Source organism: Neodiprion lecontei, chromosome 6, assembly GCF_021901455.1.
Source record: "Neodiprion lecontei isolate iyNeoLeco1 chromosome 6, iyNeoLeco1.1, whole genome shotgun sequence".
NCBI classification, from domain to species: domain Eukaryota; kingdom Metazoa; phylum Arthropoda; class Insecta; order Hymenoptera; family Diprionidae; genus Neodiprion; species Neodiprion lecontei.
The window spans coordinates 28,189,495-28,204,438 of NC_060265.1; the positions used below are offsets into that span (position 1 = coordinate 28,189,495).

The window sequence follows — 14,944 nt, forward strand, 5'->3', positions numbered from 1 at the left end:
ACCGCATTCATACAGCCACTTTGACGCTATAGAAGTCTCCGCTTTTTACCAATCGAGTCACAGGTGTATTCGCACGCCCCGCCTAAATAATTTTATTGAAAATGGCGGACTGTGGTCTTTAGTTTCCCCAGTGAGCGCCTTGGCATTGACGAAAAAAAGATTGCAAAACCTAAAGCGGATATACGTGTGGTGTTGCTGAGGATTCAGGAAAGGACAAAAATTGATGTGAACATTTATTTACATTATAGATTTCCTTCAATGATAAACGGTGCCTGTATTTTTACGCATACTGTTATCTGACGTTTGTTGTTTTGGCATCATCGCAAACAAAAATTTGTAGTTAAGAAGCTTTCGAAACAGACAGAACGGGATAAAGGAAAAACAAGAATCACCAGAGTCAATATAGCCTATCGTGATCCCATAATACGAAATTTTTATCCCGTAACGACGCGCGTACAGAAATGATAACAAACGCGAGATAATTATATCGGTACAGCTGAAATGCAAAAGCGTGTTGGGTGTTCAAAAAATTCGCCATTCGCTCGTATTCTCATTCGATAAATTGACAGCTCGAGGCCCGAGGCGCTGACTTCATGCACTTTGCAGTACAGCTTGCAACAAGGGCTTTGTTTTTCTACGAAAATTTCGGTGTAGTCTTATTATTACACATAATCGAACCCTTGTGACACAGAGTGTTCATATATACATACATTTACAACGTCATATACCATATATTAGCTCTAGTCCGTGTTAACGAGTTAGTTAATCCAACTAAGATAACGATTAACACTGAATAATAAACGTTGTAACAAGTGCGTGCTTTCTAAGCATTTCCTCGTATACGCTGTCATTCTTAGGTAGTTGTCATCGACGGCGATATTATCGTTCTCGTTGATTTTCGCCACTATTAGCAATCGCGAATTATTGCCACAACGAACAACTACATTTTCCACGTATGTTCAATTTATATTGAAATTTTTAAAAAATCTTAATTTACCACGAAGAAAATCAATACCTTTCAATGTCCACAGGTTTTTGACATGGAAAAAGTGACTCGGTGCTAGATGGTAGAGGTTAAAAAAACATCGTTTGGGGTTGGGTGTGAGTCGAGGTCGGACCAGCTTTCATCTGTCAAAGGATAACGAGGTACAGCCGCCACGGCTTTCTCAGAGATGGTCGGACTTGCAGGTGGGGGAGGACATCTCTATCCCTCGCCGATGCCCCCTAATCCTGAGCGTAAGTCCTTCCTCGCATCATTATTGAGACGCTAATTCTTCTCTCAGCAGTTTATACTTGTGCTTTTGGTTTCCATTATTCTAAAAAATTTGTTTCTGCCTTTAATTTCAGTCAGGGAAATGACTGGAATCGCTCCCAGCGCACCTACCAGTGCCGACGCTTGTCTCAGCATAGTCCATTCTTTGATGTGTCACCGTCAAGGAGGAGAAAGCGAAGGATTTAGCAAGCGGGCCATAGAGTCGCTGGTGAAAAAATTAAAGGTATCAGGCAAACGTGAAATTGTGTCGACAAATCTTCATTTTGCTTGAGAGTTATTTAATTTCAACATTCAACAGGAGAAACGTGACGAGTTGGACAGCTTGATAACTGCCATTACAACCAATGGAGCGCATCCTAGTAAATGTGTAACAATTCAACGCACGTTGGACGGGCGATTGCAGGTAGCAGGAAGAAAAGGCTTTCCTCATGTTATTTATGCAAGAATTTGGCGCTGGCCTGATCTCCACAAGAACGAGCTGAAGCACGTCAAGTACTGTCAATTCGCATTTGATCTCAAGTGCGATTCAGTATGTGTCAATCCTTACCATTATGAAAGGGTTGTTTCACCTGGCATAGGTAAAAATAGACTTTTCGATTAGCTTATTTCTGTTGGTAACGCATGACTTGTGCGCGAACACTGCATATAATTTTTTTTTGTTTCCGAATTCTATAATGTCAATGAGATGCTGACGCAACACTGCGAGCAAGATTATTGCATTGCTTTGCAGAGAAGAAAAGTGAGGTCTACTACCAATGATTTTTTGTGGCAATAGTTTGATTGTTTAGTTATGATTTGCACGTCCCTTTCAATTAATCCAACATTCAAATTTTACATGTGGAAAACAATTCTCAAGATTCAGGATCATTGGTTTTACTTTTCAATTATCCGCGATATTTTTTATTTTGTTATTAATTGTCTCGTCGGTGTATGATGGAATGAATGGGTTCGTTTCCCCCGCACAGACCCGTTCTTTACAGACCTGTCTGGGCTGACCCTCCAGTCAGGAGTTGGCGTCGGTCCTGGTGGCCGCCTAGTCAAAGATGAGTACACCGTAGGAGGTGGCGGAGGCGGAGGAGCAGGAACAGGCATGGACGTCGACGGTGAGATCAACCAAACCATCCAGCATCATCCACCACCGCCACCTCCGCCACCCAACAATCCACAACCTCCTCAGCAGGCCTTCATTCCTGGTTTACCATCATCCAATCCAGGTCAGCTTAGCTGTAAGAAATCCAACGCCCCAAGAATTGACAATGAATGCATTGAAAAACTGCATGTTAATTCATAGTTTGTCTTTACAGAACCAACGGAAATTATAGACTTGAAATTTACTACTGGATTAACTTATTTCATGACTATTGCTTTGGTTTTTCTACGTTTAGGTATAAAATCTGTGCTTTATTGTAGATGATCTGGCAATGAAATTTGTAATTGATTATCATCGAAGTTGACGGTTTGAAATTTGTTTCTTATGTTTGTCAAATTTGGCGGTTCTGTCAATTTTTCTTTCTCTTCTTTTTTGTAATCCTTATTTTTTTTGTTTTTTTTTTAATTTTATTTTACTTTGCAATTTTTCCGTACAGTCGGAGGTGAGGGCATGTTCAGTGGGGGCGGGAGTGCGGGTGGTGGAAACCCACAAACTAAACTGGAAGAGAACAATTGTCCTCGACAAACGTGGATACCCACGCCACACCACCCTGCAACTCGTAACATGCACCATCGTATGTATAGTTCTTTTTTTTCTGTTGCGATTCTTCTATTCCAGAGGACACACAGTACTTATAAATTTGTATTTTCTTTATTCAAATGTTAGTGTTTGTTTATCTATGTTTTTATTCAATTAATTTTCCTTCCTGCTGATCTTTAGATTGCCCTGTGAAGTACTTTTCTTTTAACTTTTAACGAGTTGTTTTTGCTATTTTGTGAACCAACGGATTGGCAGCAGGAGACAACAAGGGTTCGATTCGGTTAATTCACAGTTTAATAAAATGCGTGGAATTTAAATTGCAGCTGTTGTTCATCCCATTGGCCATTCAGTAGGAAATCAACAACAGACGTTAAATCCGACTGGAAGCTCTGGTGCTAATACTCAGATTCTAAATCCTCCGCAAGGACAGTCGAGCGAACCATTTTATGGTGCAGCCACATCACCTCAAGATCTCAATCAACCCGCAACTAGCGTGGATGCTTTGACTGCATCTCTTGGTAACCGTCTCTACCAAATATTAAGCACCTTCTTGATGAGTATGTTTATGTTTACATTTGGCTTTTGGGGGAAAAGTACGGTGTGTTACAATGATAGTTGTGTAAAAATCAGTATGCAATAAATCCTCTCTTATCATTATCTATATCAGATCTAAGAAGTGACTTATCCACCTCATAATCCAACACTTCTTAATACATTTTTTTTTTTTATTTTCAATCAGGGGGTGGTCAGAGTTCACCGGTATCACCAGTTCATATCCATCACCAAAATGGTTTTGCAGTAGCAACCGTTGCAAACCCTTATAACACCGGAGCTCCGCAGTGGACTGGTGCCAATACATTAACTTATACTCAAAGTATGCAGCCACCCGATCATCGTCATTTACACGCAACATCGTACTGTGAGTCATATTTCTTCCTTTGACCATTTCACTCCAGACGTATCGACGATCGCTTTTCACTTGCATTATTATTTATAGTTTTTGATTTACCTGCAAAGCAAAGCTTGATTGTTTCAAATTATTTAGGGGGTACGGGGCATGGAGGTGATGTAGGTGGAAGCCTGGGAGGCCTATTATCCACACAACCAGCCCCGGAATACTGGTGCTCAGTAGGCTATTTTGAATTGGATGCTCAAGTTGGTGAGACTTTCAAAGTCAGCAGTGGATGTCCCACAGTAACAGTGGATGGCTATGTTGATCCCAGTGGAGGCAATCGTTTTTGTCTCGGAGCCTTGAGCAACGTTCATCGTACCGAACAGAGTGAGCGTGCTCGCCTTCACATTGGTGAGTATTCACGCACTGATCAAACTCGTATTTGGAAAATTGATTGCTTATCGTTACATTGCACACAACGAACATGGACATACCTATGAATATTTAATGGACGTCAATGTGGCTTAAATCTGAAAGTCTATTTGGGTCTGATTTTAGGTAAAGGTGTGGTGCTTGACTTACGGGGTGAAGGCGACGTTTGGCTCCGTTGCCAAAGTGAACATAGCGTGTTTGTCCAGTCCTACTACTTGGATAGAGAGGCTGGCCGAGCACCCGGAGACGCTGTTCATAAAATTTATCCTTGTGCTTATATCAAGGTGTTTGATCTACGCCAGTGTCATAAGCAAATGCGAGGTCAGGCTGCCACTGCTCAAGCCGCAGCAGCGGCACAGGCGGCCGCAGTCGCTGGTCACCTGACACATGGGGCACCTATCACTAAAAGTAGGGAGTTTTGCGTCCATCCCTGTATCGTCAATCGTAGCCAGTGTGAAATAAATAATACCTTATGGAATAATCAAACATTTTTTGTGACAGGCTTAAGCGCAGCAGCTGGCATTGGCGTGGATGATTTGAGACGACTATGCATTTTACGTTTAAGTTTTGTCAAAGGCTGGGGTCCAGATTATCCTCGACAGAGCATAAAGGAAACCCCTTGTTGGATTGAGGTTCGTTGAAGTATACTTAAAATTTTTATAATGTATACACAGTAAACACATTGCAAGCTTTTTTCTAAAGCAAGCACTAAAAATCTCTAGATTTTACATCCGTGTGAGATGTAAGCTGAAAACAACTGAGTATGCTTCACTTTCATATTCCGACATGATCTTTGTGTGTTGAATTGAATGTATGGAATCTTTGGAAATTATTCAGGTTCATTTGCATCGCGCACTCCAGCTTCTGGATGAGGTATTGCATACCATGCCGATTGATGGACCACGCGGTATTGAGTAATGAGTTGTCAACAGGTTCAACTGATCGTAAGTGAATTTTAGATTTCTACGAAATTTTTTTATTGCAGAAAATAGCAAGTACGTTGTGAAAATCTACCGATGAAGTTAGTTTTTTCAATCATGTGTAGTAGTAATTTCCCAGCAAGTAATAACGTTGATAACGTTAATATAACTAAGGAATTATCCGAAACGAAACACGAAATGACTGTCTAGATATTTTCATCTACTGCAAATGTACTTTCGTGCATCAAGTTACTTTGTCATTATCCTAATCATTACAAACTGCCATGTAGTGGTTCTTTACTACTGCCACTAATTAACGATAATATGTTAAAGAAATATCAATAACAATGCTATGACTCGGAATCATGGTTTCTATAGCAGATGGTGAAATCCGCCATGTGGGAGGCCCAGTGGAAAAACATTTACTCAAATTCCAGTGAATATCTATCGAGGCACCGAATGAACGACAGTAAAATATAAGTGTTAGGTTTTACAAAATTATCATTTTAGCCGAAAGGCAAAATGTTATACCCTGTTTTGAAATATTGATCGAAATTATACGTTGTACAAATACAAAGCGATAAGTAGATTGCTGTGTACAGAAACTGAATATCGGCTTCTTTGCTGTTATGCAATACGAAATTTTATTTTTGGAACATCCAAAGTAGAGTCCTATTAAGGATCGAAAAGAAAATATGTGAAATGTAGCATATTCTTGTAACTCGCTTTTGAGAAGCTTCAGTTTAGGGTTTGTAATGACGTGAAATGATTCTGCTTTGATGGAAATACCATAATTATATCTTTTACAAAATCGACGATATGTGAGAGACAGTCATGTCGGTAGACTGTTACATAACAGCTCAATAGTAATAATAAATTTTTTAATCAGTTTTGACTAAACTAACGGTATACAAATAATTGAAGTCACCGATATGCATACATACACTTTTATTGTGATCAAAAAAGTTGATATTGTTTAGTAGTTGTGGTCATTTGAAGTATAAAAAAGTATGTTTCGAAATCGGTAAATTGATTTTTTATGGTCTATATACACGTTAGGGTGTTTCAAAAAGAAATAATAATTTGCGTTCTCATTTGTTTTCTCACTTCTTTTTAACGTTGCTTAGAATTCACGAAGAAATGTGTTGTAGGACTTTAATTATAATTTCTTTCCTGAAATTTATATTTAATCCAAAGATCACAATCCGTCACATAACAATGTATCGAATGGGCATCGTATTTTTCCAAATTAAAAGTTCATAATCAATTGTGAGTATTTTTTGAGATTGAATTAATAATGAAAACGTCGTCACGTACACTTCTCAAACATCAACTGGATACTTAACATTACAATTGTGGGTCTTCTTTACGACTTAAATTGATATTCTGATTGATATAAAAAATGAAAATAAATTTGTGTTCATTACTCTTCATAAAGTTAAGAAAAAAAAATAAAAATGTAAAAAAGTGAAAAATCAAAGGAGAACGATCTTCTACATAACGTAGAACGATCTTCTTTTCCCAGAATCTTTCTTTCAACCTCAACAAACTTTGCAGGGGGTGCCACTTTAGAAGATTACAAATTATTTTGTTCTGAAACGCTCTAATATATGTGTATATATAAAAATCGAGACATTGTTAGATCAAATATTTTGTATTAGCTTAGTATTTGTTGAGAAATTGAATTGCCAACCGATTTTATTATATATTCTTGCGAATATGATATGTTATATAAACATGGTAATTAGTACCTAATATTAAGTAGAGATTTGACCAAAATTTTTATAACTATATTACGAATTATTATTATGAAAAAAAAAATTGTTTTATTGCTTGTTTTTATTGACGCGTATTATATTTTGCTTTGTTGTATGGAGTAGAGATTATTTAGCGATTTGTTTTTACCTTGACGTGTAGAATTTTAATTACCTATGCACATAGATGTAATAATGTGAAGTAACATTTGTTTTTCTTCTCATTTTTACTCTCACCTTTGTATGCCTCACGTTATTTCATACATACATAAAATATACGATCGCGTCATACGTCATATTATATATGACAATGCAGTTAGCAATTTAACACTAATACTAAATGATCCACCTATTAATTATGTATTTACCATGAAACAGAGGTTGGTTGTGACCTAACATTATGGCTTATGTTCTGTTCGTTCAAAGTTTCAGCGTGTTATAAATTATCGATAGACTTACAAAGCACAGTTATTTAATAGTATAATTAGTAACTGGCAGCTCTTGAGCATTGCCAAACAGTTGCATACGAAATCCTCAGTGTTGCAATCTTATAAAAGAAAAAGTGAATATTGGATAAATGTTCAATATATTTCAATATTGTTATAAATGTTATCAATCATTGTTTGAGCAGCAGAATTGAAGCATATCCATGCGTGCTCTTATATAACTAAAGCAGTGCCATTTTTTTTTTGTTTTGTATGTTTAATGCATTTTACAGTGATGTGTGCGAAAAGCCTAATTATATAGTTCATCAATTTTATCATACAAGCAAATCTTTAATTCTCAATAAGAAAAACAATTCAGCTTTTATTCTAGTACTCATGGTTCACTTTTTAAACTTAAACAATTTCAATCACTAAGGACTGAGACAGTAAAATTTTTCTTAGCAGGGAAAGACGTAACTATTCAGCGATGATCATATGTTACCAAAGTATGTTGAAAATTTTGCAATAAACATAGGGTGAACCGTGTTCATTTTACTACTCGGTAACAAGTGGTACAATAAAAACTTGTAAAACTTCCCGTGCTTTTATAGTAAATTGCTTTTATAGTAAGGTTGCGAATTCAAACTACGTACAAGAATCCAAATTTGCTTGTGACAAAGTATACGTATACACGCAATCATATTACCATACCTAATTTTAAAGTATTAACTTTGAGAAATGACTTGTGTTGTCCGTTTCGGTTATTGAACCATTATTTGCAATTTTTAATTGCCCAATTAACTGTAATCTTTTATGTTATCGTATGACTGTATCAATGTAATGCACTTCAAATGAGCACACAAAAATTAGATACATCTACGAAATTGACAGTTTACAAACGTAAAATGGTGTAGTTTAAGATTTTTAAAATTATTTTATAGACATTTTCAACCTATTACTTTGTGTAAGTATGTTGTTTGAAAATTAAGAAACTTATCTATACATATAGCTAAGTTAGTGTGAGGATTTTAAGTATATAACGTGATTTAGGGATTCTTTGAGGTAACAAAACAAAAAGAAGGAAAGAAACCGAACACATTATGATCTCGAACGTAACATGAAAACGATAGCTTAATTACAATCTTATTAAGGTCTTGCGATCATCACTGCATATATCACGTAATCAATCAATTTAAATAATTCATTTTTCACAAGTAAGAAGATGCCAATAAGTGATACTTAAGTACCACGCGACAATCCTTATTCATGGAGATGTGCAGACTAACAAAGAGTAGTAGCAATACGTGTCCCAAACAATTTGTACAAATCAATTATTGTGTCATGAATTATTATCCCCATGGTTTTTCAAGAATACAGGGAAGAAAAACAGTGAAAGATTGTTAGAAAGATCATATTCATATTTATATGGTGATGATTTACAGCCAAGTACAATATTCATTCAAGGAAAAATCATGTTAACGTTATTACTCTCCATTCTATATATACTATACAGTAGTAAATAATAGGGTGTACCTACGTAGGAGCCAAAGATATGAGAAAAAAAAAAAAACATTGTTTTGACAAAATAACATTAATTTGATGACACAAACTTGCTACGGCAGCTTTATTACTGTAAAAATTTATATGAATTCACGTGGAAACATAATCAATCGAGTGGTACACGTTCTATTTGCTGAGAAAGTTTATTATTATGGCCAAATTTAATTCAAGGGTCATTACAGTGTCTATAATCAGCATTTTTTTTATGTGCCATGGGATTCATTAGGGAACAGAGATACCAGTATGAACTACAATGATAAACGTAGCATGATAATGTGATACCTTATTCTTAGAATATATATTTTTCCACCTTGAACCAACAATTTGTCAGAACAAATCTTCAATAATCTAGCCAATTACAACATTTATTTTATAAGAGAAATAATGCCAAATGTTAACCAGAGATTTACACTTCAATTTCGTAAAATTGATCTGTTTGGATTGCCATAAACTTGATTAAACATGAACCCAAGCTTAATTCAAGGCTTTCAATTTTGATGGACACAAACTTACTTTCATTCGCAGACTTCATTTCCCATTAAAAAAAATGTCATTCGGTATTCGAGACTGGTGAGAATTTCTTTAAAATATTCTTGTGCTATATCTCCAGACAGATCGAGATTACGCTTGCAGATGTTGTGTGTCATACCTCCTGTATCATCTGACGAGTGTACGTCGTTACAGTTACGTTAAAAATGATTTTATTAAATATTATTATACATGCTGCTGATGTAACCAGATTTTAACAATGTGTCAGCAATATTGTTTCTCAGTTTTTCTTTCGTTTTTTTTTCTTTGTATATAAACCACGTTATACAGCATTTTCAATAAATGATTTCTATAACAAGATGCTGGTATATTGTCATTATCTAGGTTTTTTTATTAAGTTTCATATGCAAGATTCCCAGAATTCTCTTCATTTTCTCAATCGATATGCTTTGTAAATTATTGTTCTTGAATAAGACTGGACGTTGAACATTGGTTTGAAGAAATGTATCGCATAGTATAGTACGATCATCATTTAAAAATACAAGTAATTGTAAACTTTGACAGCACCTGGTTACCATGTTTACGTCAAGAGTCCGTCTTCATTCATGTGCTGATTATTTATACTTTAAGTAGGATATACACATTAGGTGCAGAAATAAGAAATGCATACAACACAACAACGTTTTTGAAGTAAACATTTATTATCAAGGTAGAAAATACGACCTTGCACTTTCTAACCAACGGTACCATTTCTATACTTTACATTAATCTACAATTATTTGTTTCAGACACCAGGCTGCATTCTTTTTTGTCTCTGACCTTCGTTAGCTTGGGGTTGAACATACTTTCCGCGATGTATCGTCCCTTCTAGATCGAGTGCCCAATTGTGGTCGACAGGGTTATTTAAAGCGTCTTCTATGGCTTGATCTATATTCTTCTCAGTTATAAAAGTGATCGCTTCCTCCTTAACTCGTTTAACAGTTTTTTCAATATTTTCAAGCTGCTTAGCGGCTAATTGCTCTTGAGCTATAATTTTCCTAAGTATTTCCTCCCTCCTGACTTCGCGTGCCTTAGCCAATCTCTCATCTCTGGCCTTGGCCTTGGATTCGTTCCACTCATTATTCAGAGCTACGCAACGGACAAAATCTTCCTCCTCCTGTTTCGCACGCAGCTCCGTATCGACTCGCGCCTGACTTCCGATAACAGCTTCTGTTATGTGATGCCTGTGAAAAAAATCATGGTTTTTGGCAAACGTTACCACTGAAAAAAATCCCTTGTTGTTTTAGGTTATGGACGGGATCTCCGTGTTTACGGATGATTCGAGAAGGAGATAGTCGACGAGTACCGTCGAACATTTTACCGTATGGATCTAACGAGGGTCCTGTAATTGTTGTGTAATCTCAGAAGCTCAATTGTCTCATCTTTGGGGATTTTTGGCCGTTCAGGAATCCGGAATAGCTTGCTCTTCGCCGTACCCAACCAAAGCGGTTTTCTTTTCCATCTGACGCATTGCACGCAAACGGTGTTTGGCAGGCCGCTCAAAATCCCGAAGGAACCATTCGCCGCCGAACTGCCGGCCAGTAACGTGTTGCGCAGCATTATGTTTACACCGCGAAATGTTCGATCACACTTCACAGTCCTCGGCCGATCTTCGACAGATCAAGACCAAAGGTGTCGTCTTCCCGCGGCTCTGAAAACACGACACTAACCTGAAACCAAGAATTTAGGTATGTGTGTGAAGTGCGCGTGCGCGTTTAGTCTCATTGAAAACTCTGTAATAAAAATGTTTATCACCGACATCTCTGATCCCTGAAAAGCGGTGGTAAATTTATTCCGGTTTGGTTGGCAAGTCAGAGTCCGTTCTGTATCGACGACCGAATTGAAATTTCGGCGGATAGATAGCAGTGCGTTGTTGTTTTTGTTACATTGGCAGCAGTGCCCGCGAGATTCGATTCATGTACGAGAATTATTCAAGCAAACGACACAACGACCGCGAGCTACGTCTGGTTTTATTTCCGTTTATAAATACCGCTATTCAAACGATTATAAAGTCCCATGACCTAATCCAATCATGAACTCGTCAAGGTTTTGGTGCGACTAATTCACTTAAATTCGAATCACGCCGTTCCAAACTTCAGACCCTAAATATAACCACTCGTACGTATGCCGACACAAATTTGAGGAAAGCCATCAACTGGTCCCAAGATTCCGCGCTGCTTGCATGTGCCAACCAAACGACAATAATAATTTGGATCCCGTCTTGCGGCACTAAACGATTGCTTCGAAGAGGAAAGAGCGTTTTTCGGATGAAGACAATGGGCAAAATGTGAGTACCATTTATTTCCATACTATAGTAATCAGACGGTTCGTATCTGTTATATATATATACCATGCAGGTATACATCCGACAATTTGACATTTTCAAATTCAGCGAACACGACGTTGTTTTTTCTCACCTTCTCGCACGTACATGTATACATGCATACACACATTGATGACAAAAATGCATGCGCAGGTGACATACCATAAGTATTCAGGTATACATAGGTATAAATATAGTTCTGCTAATAGGGCACATCGTGTATACGTTCATGGTGTAGGTAAAATATTATGTCTCTCTCCGCGATTTGCGCACCCGGCAACGATAACAATGTGTATCCACGTATGTCATTATCTATACACATAGGTGTGTGTGGGTGTGTGTACACGTGCAACGTTGACGGTTAACGAGCGGCGGTGGAAAAAAATGCTGTCGAGTCGAAAAAAAGAATGATAAAATAAATCCAACAAGAAAGTTCCGACAGCGGGAATCTTCCTGCTGCATATTCCCGTACGTATAATATTACGGATATGCGTATGTACGATGTGTCCTGCAGCGCAGAATATCGCCGTGTATACAATTAAAATCGAATGACGTCACGGCGCACCGTGTCCGACGCCTCGTTACCCGACAATAAAAAAACTAAAAAAAAGAGAAAACCAGAAAAAATATGAAAATCTCTTGTAACTTCCATTCTCCCTCGGTTTTCTCCTCTTTCTCACAAAAAATATGATAAGCATCGCTGTATTACTCACAAATATATGTAACGTCGTGCAGCGAAACTGTGTTAAAAATTGAAACAGTCACCAATATTTCCATTATATTTATGCGCAGGTTTCTCGCTTTTGTTTTTTCATCATTCTTAGAAACTTTCCCCGCGGAATTTTTGCATCTCTTTTTTTTATCACTATCGGGGAAACGAATCATATCTCGCAGTAATTTTTTCCCGAACCAAAACTTTCAGCCAGGCGGATGTGAAGCGGAGGAATTGTGTGGAACCCCCGTTTTTTTTGGCACAGTGTACAGCGTAATCTCGGTTTTATATCCTACCTAGATAATACATGCTGTTTGAAAAATTGCGATTAAATATCCCGACTTCAAAGAATAGATTATATTGCGTACTGGGCAAGTGTAAGATGCAGGTAGATATGCATACTGTACTTAACCTGGCAAATGGATGATTTATCGATTTCAATCCATTGCCTGTGAACAACTGGACACACTTTGCTTATTATTACATAGTAGTATATAAATTGCACAATCATGATATACTTAATACGATACGACACAACGACGACAGGACCTGTTGCCATCGAGAGTCTTATAAATATACGCGTGAAATCGAGGTCTGAATAAAGGATATGTTTAAAGAAATGCGGGTATGGGCAAACCTTGAGCGAATAATTAATAACAATACCGCAACAGTGCCTCGAGGGCTATTTATTCGATCGCAGCAGCCTTATGCAAACACCTTTCTCCAGTTCGCTGACCGAACTCCCTGCGCACTTGTGATTCGCCCCTTCTTCTAACTGTCATTTAATTAACAATAAATTTCTACATAATATGTAGCAAATATCGGAATTTGGATTACCTAAAAATTGCGATCCGTGTGACTACATTCATTAATTACGAATAAATCACGAATCAATTTCGAAGTTTTTGAACAAGTTAAAGGTACGATGTCCGGACGTTTCCTCCACAAGTGGAAAAATGCAGAGCTCGTCGACGATCCCCTCGCACGATCGCGAACCATTACTTTCGCACCCAAAAAGCTTCGTTTCATCCCCTGTACATTTCTCCTTTCACTCCCGCAGCAGACATACGTTCTCGGAATATCTGGGCTGTACGTAATACCTACGTCCGAGAACCGGAACGTCGCGTCGATGCGAAAGGATATTTTTTTTCCCTATTCCTATCAGTCTCTCTGCTATACGTGTAACGCTCTCGCGTGTGCGTATAATAAACTACATGCATACGTGTACATAACAATATATTTTGCGCATAACGAGCAAGACAACTATAATAAATTCCGGGAGTATAATTGCCTGGAAGTTTTCCCCTTCATCTAATTAAGCATATATTATGATACAGTGGTACTCTCTCAATAAAGCCGCGCAGCAAATGCGTAATGATTCTGTCTTATTCCCATTAAAGCGCACAGTCTTTGGTGTAAAACGGTTACATGAACAATTATGTGTACGTAAAAAAAAACAAAAAAACACAGATGTGTCAATAAAATATTGACAGACAAGTATTTTTCCCTTGCCAGAACGAAATGAAATGGGAGTCCAACCAATACGCCTCGATGCATCCGAGTGTGAATCAGATGCTGGCCCTATCGAGAGAGCGTACCGTATTACAGGGTGTAAATACGACGTACAAATATAAACGCGTATAAAAAAATTGAATCCATCGCCGTCGTAGATGAAGGTGTAAGGCGGGTGTGTAGGGCGGAGTGCAGCGGCCTCGTTACATCAGGGGTCCGTAGAGCTCGATCCTTGATCAGGGGGTGGTTTTAACCCGCAAATCCATAATAATTTACGATGTCACCGCAGCCGGGAACGGGAATATCGAAAGCCTCCCTTACGGCAGCGGCGCGGCGGTCGATCTTGTAGGGGATGGTGGAGGAGGAGGATCAGGCGGTGCAGGCGCACCTTTGAAAAAATCCGGGCGGTATTACACCTGCCGCGTCGAAAGGCTGCAAATACGTACGTGCGTACACCTCGTGCCTCGTGCCAGCAACGAAACCGCATACGCGGAACCTGCTCGCGGATCGTATCGCGTCGAGTCGAGTCGTTGCGACGGGGGTGGGGGGCGTGGCGGGGCGGCCTAGGTGTACCTAGGTGTACCTAGGATTCTATACCTATAACTAGCGCGTCGCCCGGTTTTACGCGGACGTCGGCGTGACGGCGTCGCGTCGCGTCGCGGCGCTTGCGTGGCTGGCAGGTCGCCGAGTGCGGCGTAGCGAAGGACCGAGAGCGTCGTCTCCCCGAGCTCGGGCTCGGCCGTCGGGAGCTCGGTAGTATACCCAAAGTCGGCACCCCGCTCGAACACGCCATCGCACGACGGACGCACACTCTTCACCGGCGGCAGGGTCTGATAACGAACGAAACGACAGATATACATATACCTATACGTATACACGTATACGCGTGCATACATTTATACATATACATATACATGTGTACA

The 14,944-nt window shown here is 38.6% G+C and overlaps 3 protein-coding genes across 10 annotated transcripts in view; 2 read left to right on the forward strand and 1 right to left on the reverse strand.

The window, feature by feature from the left end:
• Positions 1 to 104: 104 nt before the first annotated feature.
• LOC107227215 (mothers against decapentaplegic homolog 4) lies at positions 105 to 7,974 on the forward strand. Of its 7 annotated transcripts, none has more exons than XM_046743151.1 (13): positions 105 to 953; positions 1,032 to 1,236; positions 1,348 to 1,496; positions 1,572 to 1,851; positions 2,239 to 2,487; positions 2,860 to 2,997; positions 3,287 to 3,520; positions 3,703 to 3,882; positions 4,009 to 4,266; positions 4,414 to 4,695; positions 4,789 to 4,919; positions 5,125 to 5,231; positions 5,586 to 7,974. In XM_046743151.1, the coding sequence occupies exons 2-12, from the start codon at positions 1,173 to 1,175 to the stop codon at positions 5,203 to 5,205; spliced, it is 2,046 nt and encodes a 681-aa protein (XP_046599107.1). In that variant the 5' UTR covers positions 105 to 953; positions 1,032 to 1,172; the 3' UTR covers positions 5,206 to 5,231; positions 5,586 to 7,974. The 7 variants fall into 7 exon arrangements, with proteins under 7 accessions (XP_046599107.1, XP_046599109.1, XP_046599110.1 ...); XM_046743153.1 differs by having other exon boundaries at positions 5,589 to 7,974; XM_046743154.1 differs by having other exon boundaries at positions 2,254 to 2,487.
• Positions 7,975 to 10,113: 2,139 nt separating this feature from the next.
• Positions 10,114 to 11,159, reverse strand: LOC107227201 (probable 28S ribosomal protein S26, mitochondrial). The gene is made up of 2 exons (XM_015668271.2): positions 10,796 to 11,159; positions 10,114 to 10,658 (listed from the first exon to the last, which is right to left on the reverse strand). The coding sequence occupies exons 1-2, from the start codon at positions 11,032 to 11,034 to the stop codon at positions 10,220 to 10,222; spliced, it is 678 nt and encodes a 225-aa protein (XP_015523757.2). The 5' UTR covers positions 11,035 to 11,159; the 3' UTR covers positions 10,114 to 10,219.
• Positions 11,160 to 11,191: 32 nt separating this feature from the next.
• LOC107227214 (cytoplasmic polyadenylation element-binding protein 2) overlaps positions 11,192 to 14,944 on the forward strand; it is a 131,975-nt gene continuing 128,222 nt past the window's right edge. Inside the window, exon 1 of one of the 2 annotated variants that reach the window (XM_015668298.2) lies at positions 11,192 to 11,761. In XM_015668298.2, the coding sequence (XP_015523784.2) occupies positions 11,742 to 11,761 (20 nt within the window). In that variant the 5' untranslated portion in view covers positions 11,192 to 11,741. Of the gene's footprint in view, positions 11,762 to 14,769; positions 14,850 to 14,944 lie in introns of those variants that run through there. The other variant, XM_046743139.1, reaches the window with a different exon arrangement.